General features: G+C 36.6%; 1 protein-coding gene across 2 annotated transcripts in view; it reads left to right on the top strand.

Annotated features, from left to right (window-relative positions):
• The window catches only part of PLCB1 (phospholipase C beta 1), an 870,456-nt gene that overhangs the window by 726,054 nt on the left and 128,125 nt on the right, over positions 1-16,277 (top strand). For both annotated transcript variants that reach the window (XM_020985703.2, XM_020985722.2), the window contains exons 24-26: positions 6,420-6,552; positions 11,325-11,378; positions 13,952-14,171. In XM_020985703.2, coding sequence (XP_020841362.1) covers positions 6,420-6,552; positions 11,325-11,378; positions 13,952-14,171 — 407 coding nt within the window. The remainder of the gene's footprint in view (positions 1-6,419; positions 6,553-11,324; positions 11,379-13,951; positions 14,172-16,277) is intronic.

Here is a 16,277-nt window from a genome sequence, read left to right as displayed (position 1 = left end):
ATGATTTTTTTCATTAGAATATACTGCAGAGTAAACAAAAAGAAAGATGAAAATAAGTCATTCAGGAAAGACATCAGCCAGCATGTATGGAACATACATACATTATTATAGTCATGCAGGTGTTTGATTATCTCTTATTTTGTCTTAGACTTAGTGCAACAAAAAGAAAGGAAAACTGGGTCTATTGTGACATGTGTCAGTATATGCCATTTTTAGGGAGGGGTGGTTTCAAAAGATTCAGAGATAGCATTAAAAAAAAAAAAGGATCCCATGAACTAAAACTGTTATACAAGAGGGTTTGGAACCTCTACAGAAGGAAATATTGAATCCAAAAAGAGAATGTTGAAGAGAAAGGGTAAATGGGAACTATGATAAGGGTGAGAGTGCAGAGAAAACAAATTTCAGCAAAGCCACTATCTATATGAATTAAGGCAAGGTATGTAACCTTAACTGCACCTCAATTTTCTCATTACTAAAATGAAGGCATTGGATGGCCTCTAAGATCTCTTTGAGGTCTTTATTTATGATCTCAGCATCAAATTCCTGGTCAACTAAATTAGATTTTTTCAGAAGATGAAAGCAAAGATAAATAACAGAAGATGAACACCAAAGCTTAGCTAGCTCTATAAGAATGTCTATAATGTGCTTTGAAAAATGTTTAAAGGTCAGAATGAGATGAGTTTGGCAAACTAAACAAAATAAAGAAGGTGCTATGTATTGTTTGGTTTGCCATATGGGGGAAAAGGAATATCAAGAAGGAATAGTACTGCTGTTTGGGGTGAATGAGACAGAGAAAAGATGAAGCTGTTTCATTCCTATTTAGCGTCTCTGTCCTATGTGAGGATGTGCCCTGTTTAGACTGAAGCAACATTGTTGTGAGACTCATATGAGATAATATCTCAGGGCCCCTTTATACTCTTAAAAATATTGAAGACCCCCAAATGGCTTTTGTTGATATGGGTTACATCTATCAACATTTATTGTATTAGGAATTAAAACATCTCACAAAAATAGTTTTGACCTCACAGACCTGTGGAAAGGATATCAGGGTCCTCTGGGGACTCTTGGAACATACTTTGAAAAACTCTACCCTACAGACACAAATCTGGTTTTTCCTATTTGCTCTGTCTGTTTGGTTGGTTTTGTGACCGAGTTTTCCTATTGCCCAAACTGGTAGTGCAATGACCACTCAAAGGCCTGACCCTGATTTGTTTTTTTAATTTTTTTGGCTAGGCAATGGGGTTAAGAGACTTGCCCAAGGTCACACAACTAGTAAGTGTTATGTGTCTGAGGCTGGATTTGAACTCAGGTCCTCCTGAATCCAGGGCTGGTGCTCTATCCACTGTACCACCTAGCCTCCCCTCTGACCCTAATGGACAAGAAACTTTGACCTGCCCTCATTCTGGCTCAGACTGATTTGTCCCTTCTTGGACATCCTGGTGGTCTGTCATTTCTGGGGGCTTTCCATATCAATGCCAGACTTATTGTGAATACCTGATCAGCTTTAGCCTTCCTACAGCCTAGAATTCCCAAGCTCAGGAGAAGTACCAGCCTCAGCCTCCCTAGGAGCAGAGATTTCAGGCATAGGACACCATGCCTAGCCTTCCCATTTGCTTGTTAATCTTCCCCTTTCTGGGGTGCATTCTATTTTACCTTACACATATCAAAACCCTCCCTATTCCTTATGGGCCATCTCATGTTCCAACTCCTCTATAGATCCTTCTACAATGCCTTACAAAATCTTTTCTGATTTAAACCCACATTGAAATCTTTCTTTTCTCAAAATAGGGTATCTCAAAATAGGGTATCTCAATAGGGTATCTCAAAAGTCTTAGTGGAGTGTGATACTGTAATATCTTAAAACTACTAAAACTGTTAGAATACCCTGTATGTGGCATTTATCTATACCATTTATGTAGTATTCAATATAAGTTGTGTATTGTTATTTACATTTTTTTCTACGTGTGCCTAACTTACCTTGAAAGGTAGAATAACCAAATAAATAGACCACTGGACATAGAGAAAGGGAAGGGATTAGAAATCTATTATGTTCAGGCACTATACCAAGTACTTTACAAATATCACACTTGTTCTTTGATTTTGATTTGCTCATTGGACTTCAATGAATCATCAGTAGAGTCAGAATATCTGGGTTTGAATCCAATTCAGTTATATAACTCAAAATAGCACTCAGAGGGTGACCTCAGATTTGTCTCTGTTGAATGAACAGGGAATTTTATAAAACATAGTACTATTTCTAGATGTGATCACGAGTGAGTCAATTAACCTATCAGAGTTCAGCTTCCACATCTTTGAAATCATTATAATAATGTTGACACTGCCAACTTCACAGGGTTCTTGTAAGGAAAATACTTTACAAATCCTACAAGTCCTGTATAATTTTTCAAAAATATCTCCCATTTGTAACTCCTTGAGAGTAGGAGATACTTCTCTGTATCTTCATAGTGCTGTGAACATGGTAGGTGATTAATTATAGACTGGTTTGTATTAATCAGTAATGATATTAATAAAATCCACAATACATTTTACCTAAGTAACATTGAAAAATACCCCAAACTAATAACTTTATCACTAGTCAGAAAATATTCCCATGGATTCTTTAAATTTGTCATGATATAGATGAGTGTTCTAACTAAGATGATCATTTGTTTTTGTAGAAAATAATTCAGTCTTGCAAGATATATTTGAGTTTGTCTTGTTTTAAATTTGAGGATAGAATGCCTAATGGATTAAGAAAAATGTTCTGTGTTGAGTTTCTCTATGGGAATATAATTTTTTTAGACCTCTTCATCATTATAACTTATGTATGATAAAGAACATATTGTGATCCTTATCACACTATTAAATTGTTTGATAGACATAGTTGGTTATTTGTTCTCACCTTGAGTTTGACTCCTTCTTTGATTGAGTTTCTTAGAGAAAAAATTTTGGGTACCTAAGAGTGAACAGCTACATGAAATGCTTGTAAATCAGAATGCAAAATGGAGAACTAGCTTATTAGAATAGACAGCCTCATTGTTTTCCTGTCTACCTTAAGCTGTTCATTCTAAGGATAACCTAGAGCCAAATAATGTAACTAGAAACTACCTTCTTGTATTATCTTTCCAAGCATCTACTTTTTTTTCCAGACTTTTTATATTTAGGTAGGTTATAGGCCGTAGTTCCTAATGGCAGTTTCTCTTTGAGGTTGAAACTAGCCTCAGGTCAACTAACTCTCAAACCTGGAAAACGGTTTTGAACGTGGAATCATAGATTTATATCTGAAGGAGACCTTAAAAGTCATGTACTCCATTTCCATGGTTTTACATATTAAAAAACTGAGCCCCATGGAGATCAAATCACTTCTCCAAGGTTATAGAGGTGATAAGTAGCCAAACTAGGATTTGAACCTAGGTCATTGACAAAATTTTGTACCTTTTCCATTTCTTCACACTAGTCCCCCTCAAAAGCAAGTCATTAGAGTATCCAGACTGGGGTAACAGATCCAAATGAACTTCAAGTTTTCCTCATATCCCAAGATCTGTGGAATCACAGATTTTCTAGGATTGGTGTAGAAATTAAGCTAATAGGAATAGTTCAGCCAGTCTTATCCAAATAATGCAACTTAAAATTTATTGGTCTTAAAAATGCAGCAGGATGAAGTCAGTGAAGTTCAAACATTTTATTAATCATAATGAGATGCTTCTTGCTATCTGAGGTCCAGGAATTCAATGGGAAATAAGAAAAAATGGATGAACTCAAATAATATTTAAAAGCAGAAGTGTCAGTAGAGAATATTCATATTATATAAACCCATATGCATATGTACAACTATATATGTATGTATACACGCACATATGTATATGTAATATGTGCACGTGTGAGTGTGTATCAATAGGTACAGATACAGACAGAAAGCAGAAGAGTCAACAGTAGTAACTTCCAGTGGGCAACTTAGTATGGTGGTGTTGCCATCTGTGGTAATGGGAAATATTGCCAATGGGAAGCTTGAGGTGTTGTTTATAGAACTGTTGGGGAGCGTACTGAATGTAGGATTAGATGTAGCTGGTACAGAGTCTGGCAAGTTGCTTTATAAATCATTCATGTATGACTTAGAATGAAAAGCTACATTTGAGCTTCCACAAGAAGTACAGCTACGTATTAGAGTAGAGTAGGGAGCCCAAATTTGAGTCTCAGGTGTTCATTAAAACAGCATAGAATTTTTTTTCTCCTTCTTTCTCCATTTAAAACCTTCTATGGTGACTAATAACAGCATGTAGATGTGACTCTGGAATCTTAGTCTATGATTCTAAAGTACAAACCATGGCAGGACCTAAGAATTTGGGGAAAAAATTAAATTAGGGCACAGGGGCACCCTCTATCTCCTGTCCAAAGACCAACCTAGATAAATGCAGAATGACTCATTACCAAAATATTGCCCACTAAGTGATGAATTTGTTTGTCCAAAAGCACCCACTATAATTTATTAAGGCATAGAATAGTTATAACCTGTAACGTTGAAGGGAATATCTACACTAGGGGGTCTTAACCTGAGATCCAAAATGTTGGTGGATAAATTACAATGGGTCCGTGAACTTGGATGAGAAAAAATATATATCTTTGCTCTAATACAATTTGTTTCCTTTGTAACTCTATGTATTGAAAAAGTTATTCTGTGAAGGGATCCATAGGATTCCCCAGACTGACAAAGGGGTCAATGACTACAAAAGAAGATTGAGAACCTGTGATCTACTTTTGAATTATTGAAGTAAATTGTGGCTCTTTTTAGTTCTGTGTGCAAGATAATGGGTTCACACTCAATTTTCCTGTATTTTTGTGCTTGATTGCTCTTCATTTAAAAAATACCAGAGGGTAAGAATTAAACCACTCAGAAAAATCACATCAGTCAGGGTTCTTTCATCACTACTGCAACAATTAAAGTCATTATGGCAAGTGGACCAAGTTCTGTATTGAAATCGTAAAGACCAGGACTCAGACCTAAACTTGGGCTTTACTAGCTGTATGACCACAGGTAAATAAATCACTTTACCTCTGTGGGTCTCAATATCCCTCCTCCATAAAATGGGGATAATAACACTTGTGATACCTACCTCAGAGAGAGGTTGGAAGGTTCAAATGAGATAATATACACCCAGTACTTTGAAAACACTAAAGGCTTATACATAAATGTTAGTCATTAACTAGAATCACTTGATGTACTGGACACCAGACCTATCAAATATTTGATATTATTGTCCGGGTACATAAACTGAGGATTTCTTGCCTTCCTCTGCTGCCTTAAAATAATCTATCTAATATGTTTTTGAAGTGATGATTTCATTGCTCCAGACATTTTGGAACAGTCCTTTGAAATTATCTTCAGACTGAGTTAGTTAGCCTCATTACTTTATAATCCCACCTCATTTTCTACCAATGATTATATTATCTGGTCTGATCACCTACTGTATTTGCCAGATATAGTTCTCAATGACTTGGCTTTTAAAAAAATAGGTAAATAACTAAAATTATTCTTCAAAGCATGGAGTTTTGACACCATTAAAAATATCCAAAAGAAAGAGGCAGCATAGGCTCTAAAAGATATAGATAAATATATTTCTATCTGTTTGTTTGCTTGTTTTTTTTAAGATTGGGACTCCCTATCTTGACTAAGCTAGAAGTACTGGCGCTATCTGTGGGTCTAACCACATTCTGATGGACGTGGGAGATTTGCCCTGCTGTGTCTGACCTAGACTACTTCACTTTTCCTTAAGCAGTCTGGTTCCTGTGCCTGTCGACTGAAGTGGAGGGGTGGAGGGAGTGGAGGGAAGAAATGGTTGAGGAGGGTCACCATAGTAATGCCAAACTTAGTGTGGACCCATGCTCAGCTTAGCCCACTGTAGCTCAGAACTCCCAATCTCAAGCAGTCTATGAGGCTCAGCCTCTCTGCTACCAGGGATTACAGAGGTGAACCACCACACTTGGCTGAAAAAGAAATTTTAAAAATAATTTTGAACCTTGGAACAATGGCAGCACCTCCCAATGTGACTGCTTTATTAAAAAGAAAACTCTTTCATTCAACAGATTCAACAGATATTTGAGTTCCAACTTAGTGCAAGGCAATGTGCTAGTTGATTTGGAAGATACTAGATAATTTCTTCTATGGTTGGTAAAATCTCTTCCATGTTTCCATCTATTCATATGCCTCATACATTTACAGATAGATGGCATGATGTTTCAAATTTGTTATATCTATTTTTCAAGGAGAATTTAATATTATCTTTCAGAATCAAAGAACTCATACAAATTCTGTAAAATGCGACCTTGTCTTGTTGGTTCAGAGACCAAAGATATAGAAATAAGAAATACTTTTTAAAAAAAATTTAAAGGATGACAAATATAATGTATACCTCCATTTTCAGGCTGATCTTGGGGAAACACCAACAGAATCTAAGAGTGAACCCAGACCAGCACCAGCTGAGAATGGAGTCAATCATACTACATCACTGGCACCGAAACCACCATCTCAGGTTGTCCACAGTCAACCAGCCCCAGGTAACTGACAATAAAAGTTTTGTATAAAACATGAGGAAACTAATTCTCAATATTATGTGTGATATATAAGGGAACCACATGGATTGTTGAGTGATAAAATAAATGAGAAATTCATACTTATTCCCTGAGCAAATTTAAGTCTAATACTTAGCAAACAAGCAAGCCTAATGCTCCCTGATCAAATCTAAATCATTCATCTTTCTTATGCCTCTTTTGAAAAAAAGTTTAACAGTGATTGTCATTCATTTATCATACAAGGCATTTGAAGCATTGGCTTATAGCTATTTGGTGCTGTAGGAAGATTTGTCATTTCCAAATCTGAACTTTACTATAATGTTGTATCTATGTTAAATGTTTGCCCTCTTCCTGTCTACCTATGCAAATCTTACCTATCCTTCAAAGTCAAGTTCAAATTCTCCTTCTTTCATGAACCTTTACCTGGCCACCTCATCCTTCATTAAGTCTTTTTTTTAAAAAAAATATGTCTTCAGTTATCTCTTTTCAAATAATTTCCAGGTCATTTTACCAATCAATTGCCAAATCTTGTCATTCCCTCCCCCCCCCACATAGGTACTCTTCTCTCCATTTTCCATTGCAGTTGAACCCTCATCACCTTCTACCTGTGACATTTAAAAAGGTTGAAGAGACATAGTTTCTGAGTAATTTAATCATTTTATTAAGAAGGTCAGCAGGTTATTAAGAAAAGGATGATCATTTGGCCATTTCTCTTAGACTAACTACTCCTAATTGTGGTGAGGTCACAGTTTATATGCCCTTCTAGAGGAAGTGTTCCCAAAGGGTGCCTACTCAAATTTGATCGATTGATCAAATGGGAGGTGGGCAATCTTTGACTTAAGTCACTTAAATATTGGTCAAAGAGACATCAATTTCCATATGACCTATCTTGATAATAGAGAGAATCAGCATTTTCCCAGGACCTCTCAGAGCAAATACAAGAAGTAGGAATATACCCATTAGTGGATACTTAGAATTTCTTTTGCTGTCTGATTAGATATTGGCCTGGCTAAATCTCTAAGAGAAGTTTCCCATACTGTTTGGTTTCTGGATGAGGAAGTAGAAAAGGGGAAAATCTTGGTCCTAATACAATAATTAGTTATTGAATATAAGGGAGAAATATTCATTTCTCACAACCTGTACTATTGCAATGGCCTTCCAATTGTTTTCTCACTTTCAAGTTTCTTCCCACTCTAATCCATCTTCCACAAAGAGGCCAAAGCAGTTCTAAAGTACAAGTAGACTCATGCCATCCTCATACTCAATAAATTCCAGCGGCTACCCATTATCTCTTGCATATGGCATTTAAAGCTCTTTACAACCTGGTTGCTTCCTATCTTTCTCGGTTTCTTACAAATTACTCCCCTCCATAGAATATATAGCTCAGCCATACTGGTTTCCTTGCCCTTTCTCATACATGACACCCCATTTCTCATCTCTGTGCCTTTGAAATAGTTGTCACTTAGCTTGCAATACTCTCCCTCTTTACATCATTCAGGATCCCTTAGTTCCTTCAAGAATTAAGAATCAACTTTCAAATATCACTTTCTGTAGGAGGCCTTTTGCAGTCTCCATAGCTGCCAGTGCCCTCTTTTAGGTTACATCTCTTCTATTTTGCATACATCTTATATAAATAGGTTATTGGTAATGTACATCTTATCTCTCCCATTAGAATATGAACTTCTTGAGGGCAGGGACAATTTTTGCTGTTTCTTTTTATCCCCAGTGCTTAGCACAATGCCTACATCTAGTAAGTATGTAATTAATGCTTGTTGATTAATTGATTTGGAATTGAAAAGGACTTTGGAGATAATTTGATTTCCTGTAGTCCTATTACACATGTGGTCTCTTTCATTTATTTAATCATGTGCTGTGTCACATTATTATCTCTTTCATGTGACTGTGTTGGGTTTCTCTTTGGACTCTAAACTTCTTGAAGGCAAGACCTGTATTATTTTTATTTTGCCCTCTTGTTTTTACCTAGTATTGTGGTAGATGATAATTTGTATTTTTTTAAATGAATAATAAAATCAAAGAAAGGGAAAAGGAGTCACTATGTAGTACAGTCTCTTTGTTCTCCTCCTGACCACTCCTTCTCAGTCTCTTTGGTGGATCCTTCTCCAGATCATGCCTTCTAACCATAGGTGTCCCCTAGGGCATCTCCTGAGTCCCTTTCTCTTCTCTATTTCATTTAATCTCATCAGCTCTCATACATTTAATTACCATCTCTATGCTGGTGATTCTGAAATCTTGCCTCAACCTCTTTGTTAACTGCCAGCCTAGCATCTCCAACTACCTTTCAGACAACTTGAACTTGATGTCCAGTTGTTTCAGGCATTTCCAACTCTTCATGACCCCCACTTGGAATATTCTTGGCAAAGATACTGCAGTGGCTCTCCATTTCCTTCTCCAGCTCATTTTTACAGATGAGTAACTGAGGCAAACAGGGTTGAGTGACTCACCCAGGGTCATGCAGCTAGTAATTGTCTAAGGCTAGACTTAAACTCAGGAAGATGAGTCTTCCTGGCTTCAGACCCAGCTTTCTATCCACTGCACAACTCTTGAATACATCCCCTTCTCTCCTTTTGTTGTTGCCCACGCTGTGGTGCAGAGCCTTATCCCCTCACATCTGGAAGATTGCATTAGCTTGCTGGTGGGTTGGCCTGCCTCAGGTCTCTCCCTATTGGAGTCCATCCTCCATACAGGCACTAAAGTGATTTTCCTAAAGCACCATTCCAACTATGTTTTACTCTCCCACCAACTCACTATACTCTAATGGTCCCCTGTGACCACCAGGATCAAATACAAAATGCTCTACTTGGCATTCAAAGACTTTTATAACCTAGCACCCTCCTACCTCTATCGCCTTCTTATACCTCCCTCCCTGCCATGTACTCTTTAATCCAATGACACTGACTTCCTGGCTGTATCATGGCTCTTGGCTCTGAGCCTTTTTTCTGGCTGTTCCTCAGGCCTGGAATGCTCTCTCTCCTCATATACACTTACTGGTTTCCCTGACTTCCTTTAAATCCCAACTAAAAGCTCATCTTTACAGGAAGCCTTTGTCTGCCTCTGTTAATTCTAGAGCTTTCCCTCTGCTAATTATTCCTCATTAATTCCTGTTTATAATTTGTATACATTTGTTTGTTGTCACACTCATTAGATTGAGAGCTCCTTGAGGGCAGGAATTGTCTTTTGCCTCTTTTTTGTATCCTTAGCATAGTGCCTGGTACATAGTAGGTACATAATAAATGTTTATCGAATGAGTGATTCTGGTTAGTTTCTATCTCATCACATTATTATCAGTACAATATTTCTCATAACTTTCATTATTTGAAAGATTTTGGTTGGTGAAATACTGGAGAAAAAAATAAAAATAAAATTATTCTTCAAACAGTAAATTTAGTTCTCTTAACATACAAATGGAAGCTGATGCTGGCAGATCCCCAGAGCAGTAGACTTCTGAGCCTCAGTGCTGAGGCATCTACCCTAAGTTTACTCATTATGAGCACTTGAGGAGATGGGAGGGAAGAAAGAGCCAGCTTTTTAAGGAATGGCAAACCAGTCCAGGTCAAAAACAGAGCAGGTCAAAGCTTCCTGGCTTATCAGTGGCAAGGTCGGCTCATGAATGGCAGCTGCATTTCCAGCCTGGGTAAGTCTCACAAACAAAACAAACAAATGAAGAAATCCATTGAAATTGTGCAAATAGCACTGAAGTGAGGACTCCTGGATTTCTCCTACAATGACTAACATTACTAAGTAAAGTGGGAAAAGCCCAAAGGTCACACAGATACAAAAGCATCAGGATTCAAAATAAAATACTTCAGTCTTCTGAGTCTCTAATTCTTCCTCTGTAAAATGGGTATATTTTTACCACATACCTTCCAGGACTATTTTAGGAAAGTGCTTTGTAAAGTATAATAGAAATGTGAATTATTTTTGTTATTGTTACCACTACTACAACTGTTTTTGCAAAAGTTAATGTTTATATTTCTTGATGTTTGTCAATTTCATGAAAATAAAAAAAAAACAACAACAAAGACAATCCCTGAAGTATTAGATACGTCAAGAACCTGTGGCTTCATCTCAGTGGGACTGCCTGCACACAGGTGCCTGCACATCTTTACTCATCTTTAAGTTATAGCCTTAGAGAGCTGCCTGAGCCTCAGAGAGATAAAGTGAATTTTCCATGGTCACCAGTGTCAATGGTAGAATATGAAGTGAATTCTTGCTGACTGCAGGGCTACCACCCTACGCAATACTACGTTGTCTCTCTAAAAATGAAAAATTAAAAAAAAAGTTTTAAGTTAAATATTTTCCAGATATAGACTCCAAAGATTTATGTGCCATCTAAAATCTAAGTCATTAGAATCCATGAGCAAATAAAGATTCACATTTATAAACACCAAAGTTACTGATAAGATTTTTATACTTCAAAACTTTGCTGTTTCGATTTGTGCCAAAAGGTGGCAGTAGTAATCTTATGTTGTATTTGGTTAAGAACATTGAGTATTTAGCATCCCTGAATAAAATTCTCTCCTCTCCTTGCACATGTGAATTGTGTTCATGATTTCATTTTTTCCAGGATTTGTTTCCAAGCTGTACAAGTGAAAACGGAATAAGTATTTGTTCACAATGTCTACATTGTCTGTGTAACTACCTAAGTTTGGAGACAGACTTTATGCAGGGAAACACCAAAAAAACTTAAAAAAAAAAAAGACTAAAAAAAAACCCCTTTTCTTTCTCTTTAATTTTAGGTTCAGTAAAAGCGCCTGCAAAAACTGAAGATCTTATTCAAAGCGTCTTAACAGGTAAAGTAAAAATACCCCAATACCCAGAGCTCCTTGCTTCAGGCTAAGGTAAAAACATATGTATGTGTGCACACTCAGAAACTCCCTTTATTTGTTTGAATATTTCTTTAACCGTTCTTCTCTGTCATAAGGAAACTTGTCACTTTATAAATACCAGTTTTAGTATCAGTTAGGGATTAGATCAATGACAAAAATATTGAGGAATGACTCACAATCAGAGAGTATCTTGGGCCCCAGAATAATGACTATTAAATAGTAACATCTGTTTTCAAATAGAGATTACTAAAATGCTTTTCCATTAAAGCCTTTCTCTGATACCTCAATGTAGCATGGAGGTGACAGAGGTTTTGTAAAGCCTTTATTAATGGCATACAAACTCTGGCACATCCAATCAAGTGTACTGTATTATTTTTCATGTGAAGACTTAAGTACTGTACCTAATTTTGAAAAGTCTTTTCCCCAGCCTGAACATAGGACAATTTCTTTTTTGTTTTGGCCATGGTAACTCTTAAAGACCATTTACAAGTCATAGGTGAGTTGCAGTCTTCATTGATGGAGGTGGTACTGACAATGAAGAAATCACAACCTCTTAAAGTATTGAAATAAAAATTTCAAAATAATCATGGATGAATTATGGACCATAATATTAACCACAATTGACCACAGTGACCTCAATAGACCCATTACAGAACTAAAAACAATTGGCAGTTGGAAATGCAGAACCATATGTGCTTTTGATAATAATTATAGCTAAATGACATCTGAGAATTCTTTCAGCTCTCAGATCCTGTGAATATACCTATGGTACTTCTTTATCAGCCATATAAATGTACTTCCCACATTCTGTGTACTTGAAACACTTTTGAGTGGATATTGTAAACCTTCGGTTACCAAAATTTACAGGTATATATTAGACAACTAAGAATTTACACATGAGACATATTAACCAATTATGTTAATCAATTAACCAATTGTAAAGTCAGTCAGTTTTCATAATGATCAAGCTAAGCCCCAAAGAAGAGATGAAAAAATGTACCTCCCTCCTTTCTTTGCAGGCAGGAAGGACACTATGAGTGGAACATTATATATACTGTCAGACTAGATTGATGGATTTGGTTGTTTTTGCTGAACTGCTTTCAGAAAATAACTAGTTAGATGGGGCAGAAGAAGGGAGGAAACAATGTCTAAGTGCCAGGCCCATAAGTACTTTATAAATATCTCATTTGATTGTCACAACAACCCTGCTAAATAGGATTGTTATTATGCCTATTTTAGAGTTGAAGAAACTGAGACAGAGATTAAATGACTTGTCCAGTGTCTCACAATTAGTGTTTGAGGCCAAAGTTGAACCCATTATTTTCCTGACTCCAGACCCAGTGCTCTATCCCCTATACTATGTAGCTCCATCTATATTTAATATACTTATTTAAATACATTCAAAAATGAAAGTAATATAAAAATAAAATGTAATAATGAAAATTTTAAAAGAGCACACATTAAAAAAAGAATAAGTCAATTTAAACCCAAGAGCCAATAAATAAAGGTACCTACTTTCCCCCTCAGTGTCTCCATAGAAAGGACTTGAATAATGTATAGATTTAAACTGTGAAATAAAAAGATAAACCATTAAAACAACCAACAAACAAATCTGTGAGACGATGTTTCAGTTCAGGATTTCAGAACAAATTTTTTTTTTATCAAGAAACAACAGGATGAGCTTTAAAAGTGTCCTTAACTTTGCAGTCATATGAATTCCTGATTGTGATTTATCTGGGTTCAGAGGTGGTTTATAACCCTCATCACTGTTTCCCCACCCACCCACCCACGTAAACAGACATGTGGAAAGGCTGGAGCCACCTTCAATTCATTTGATTCAACAACCATATATTAGACATTTCCTGTGTGCCAGGTGCTATGGCAGGTGCCAGAGGTACTTGAGTAAAACAGCTCCTGCCCATATTTTCCTGAGATCATATAATGTGTTCACAAATAAAAATATAAAATTATAGGAGAAAGTGACTCATAACCAAGCAGATCAGTAAAGGCCTGGTATGTAGCAGGTGGCACATGAATTTAGCGTTGAAGGAACCAAAGATTGGAAGAAATGGAGGTAAGGATGCAATGCATTCTACCTATGGGGGGAAACCTGAGCAGTTCTTCACTGGATTTTTCATAATGTCAATTACTCTAGTATGAACCTATTATCCATTCTGTAATTAATTTTCTTTCCATATATATTGTTATTTATGTCACAAAGATGTTTGATTTATTCAAATGCTGCATTTAAAAAAAAAGTTTTCAGTATTCAAGCTGAGTATTTTAATCTAGGACCACAAACATTAAGAGCAATAAGCTGATGTCAGGTCCAGGTAGTATCATTCAGAATATTTTAACAGCAGCACTCCAGCTTATCCAAAGATTTTAATTCCTTGGATATAGATTCTGCAAAATAATATTGGCCCATCTTTCCCAGGATCCCCAAAAGAAGGAATCTGACCCATTAGTAAATTTTGGTTGAACGTTCCTAAAACACTTGTCCTTTTAGTTATCCGCTACTGTGTTTTTTTTTGCAGATGTGGAAGCCCAGACAATTGAGGAGTTAAAGCAGCAGAAGTCTTTTGTTAAACTTCAGAAGAAACATTACAAAGAAATGAAGGACCTTGTGAAGAGACACCACAAGAAAACCACTGACCTCATCAAAGAACACACTACAAAGTACAATGAGATCCAAAATGATTACTTGCGAAGGAGGGCTGTCCTAGAAAAAAACGCAAAAAGGGACAGCAAGAAGAAGTAAGTTGAATGAATGTCCTTTCTTATTTTAACACCAAAAATCTGGAACCAGTCACACGATATTTGAGGATCTTGAAGGTTTTATTCTAAGAAAAGGCAATCTGGTAGAGCGGAAGGAGCTTTGAATTGAGGCTCAGAGAACTTATGTTACAATCCTACCTCTGTCTCCTAATTACCTTTGTGACCTTGGGCAAGTCTCTTGAATTCTCTAGACTTCAATTACCATATCTGGAAAATGAGGGTTATTGGACTACGTGTCCTTTGAGGTTCCCGCCTGCTCTGGATTTCTGATTGTGCTAGAAAATAATACACTATACCCCCTCAGTTTAGCCTCCTCTGATGGGTTGAGATTCTCTAGTGAGAAGTATGGAGATCAAATAATATACCTTATGTGCATTAGGGCAGCTAGGTGGCACAGTGGATAAAGTGCTGGGGTTGGAGTCAAGAAGACTCATCTCCTGGCCTCAGACACTTACTACCTGTGTGACCCTGGACAAGTCACTTAATCCTGTTTGCCTCAGTTTCCTCATCTGTAAAATGAGCTGGAGAAGGAAATGGCAAACCACTCTAGTATCTTTGCCAGGACAACCTCAAATGGGGTCACAAAGAATCAGACACAACTGAAACTTCTAAACAACAACAAAATATGCATTACTGTAAACACCCTTAGCCACTGAAATCCTTGTGGCTGAATTTTGCTTTGAGAACAGCTGGTAAACACAGGAAATAAGTAAGACTGGCTTAAAGCAATGAAGTGTCCCATGAAAGGACAGTAACTTATAGTGGAAAATTTTCACATTTTCTTTCCCTAACTTATTGTTCGATGCTTTTCACATCTTTGGGGATACCTGGGAAAGGACAACTAATTTTCTATAAACCTTACTCAGGACTCTGTCTTCTGCCTAGAATATGTGAGATATCTTAGATACCAAAGGCAGGTAAGTGGTACAATGTATAGAGCACTGGGCCTGGAGTCAAGAAGATCTCATCTCCCTGAGTTCAAATCTGTCCTCAGACACTTACTAGGTCTGTGACCCTGGGCAGTCATTTCACCCTGTTTGCCTCAGTTTCCTCATCTGTAAAATGAGCTAGAGAAGGAAATGGCAAACCACTCCAGTATCTTTGCCAAGAAAACCCCCAATGGGGTCACGAAGAGTCAGACAGGACTGAAACAACTGCACAAAAACAACAACAACCTTTGATACCAAGCAAATATGATATATTTTATCTACTAATTTGAAGGTTTTTCTGCTAAATGTGTGTTTAGTCTTAAATGGCAAGGTCCAGATAAATTCAGTTTTTGTGGAATTCTATCGCACTTTGAATTTACTTTGATCACTCATAGAGGATACATAATGCAAATTTATAATCTATCTTATTGTGGCCAGTTTCCATAAACAATATTCATTACATTCAATGTCCAAAAGAAAATTGGAAATAAAAATCTAGTTTCCTGTTAACAAAGTTAACATTGTTTCATTATGGCTCAAACACATTCCTTCCTTAAGGTTAATCTTCATATTTTTTTTCAGAAGTGAAATTTTATTTCAAGTATTAAAAAAAGCCACAGTTGAGGAAATTAAATGTAGAATTTTAAAGTAAAACTATCATTTTAGACTCGTATTTTAGAGTGCATTTTATGTTCAGCTAGAGATCCTCAGTGGATTGCATTCTCCTTAGATCATTAGTCTAACTATTGGCCTGTAGCTACAGAATACAAATTACTAGTTTGGTCTTTTAATTTTTTTTTTTCAGTAGACTTCCAGAATGCTCCTTGTACTAAAAAAGAACAAATGAAAAGGCATGGCACAATCAAAGATTGTCAATGATCTGAATAACTTTATAGAGGCACATGTGGAATACATTGTGTACTAAATGAAGTTTCAATTTGGAGAAATTATTGTCAGACATATTGAAAATGTCCTAAAGGGCTTGGCTTACTTAGTTGATATTGAAAACTGAAGTGCCCTTTGCCTACTGCTAAAGCTTCTGTGCTCTGCCTCCATATGTTTAATAATTATGTAGCAATATCATTCTGAATCTTGTTATATCAAGGTTGGTGGTGAAATGGGTCCTGTGCTGTCACACAAAGCCTGTAATTTAGCC

Source organism: Phascolarctos cinereus, unplaced genomic scaffold (genome assembly GCF_003287225.1).
Source record: "Phascolarctos cinereus isolate Bilbo 61053 unplaced genomic scaffold, phaCin_HiC Scaffold_2;HRSCAF=192, whole genome shotgun sequence".
Lineage (NCBI taxonomy): Eukaryota > Metazoa > Chordata > Mammalia > Diprotodontia > Phascolarctidae > Phascolarctos > Phascolarctos cinereus.
Note: the sequence above shows the minus strand (reverse complement) of the source record. Positions and strands in the feature narration are given on the sequence as shown.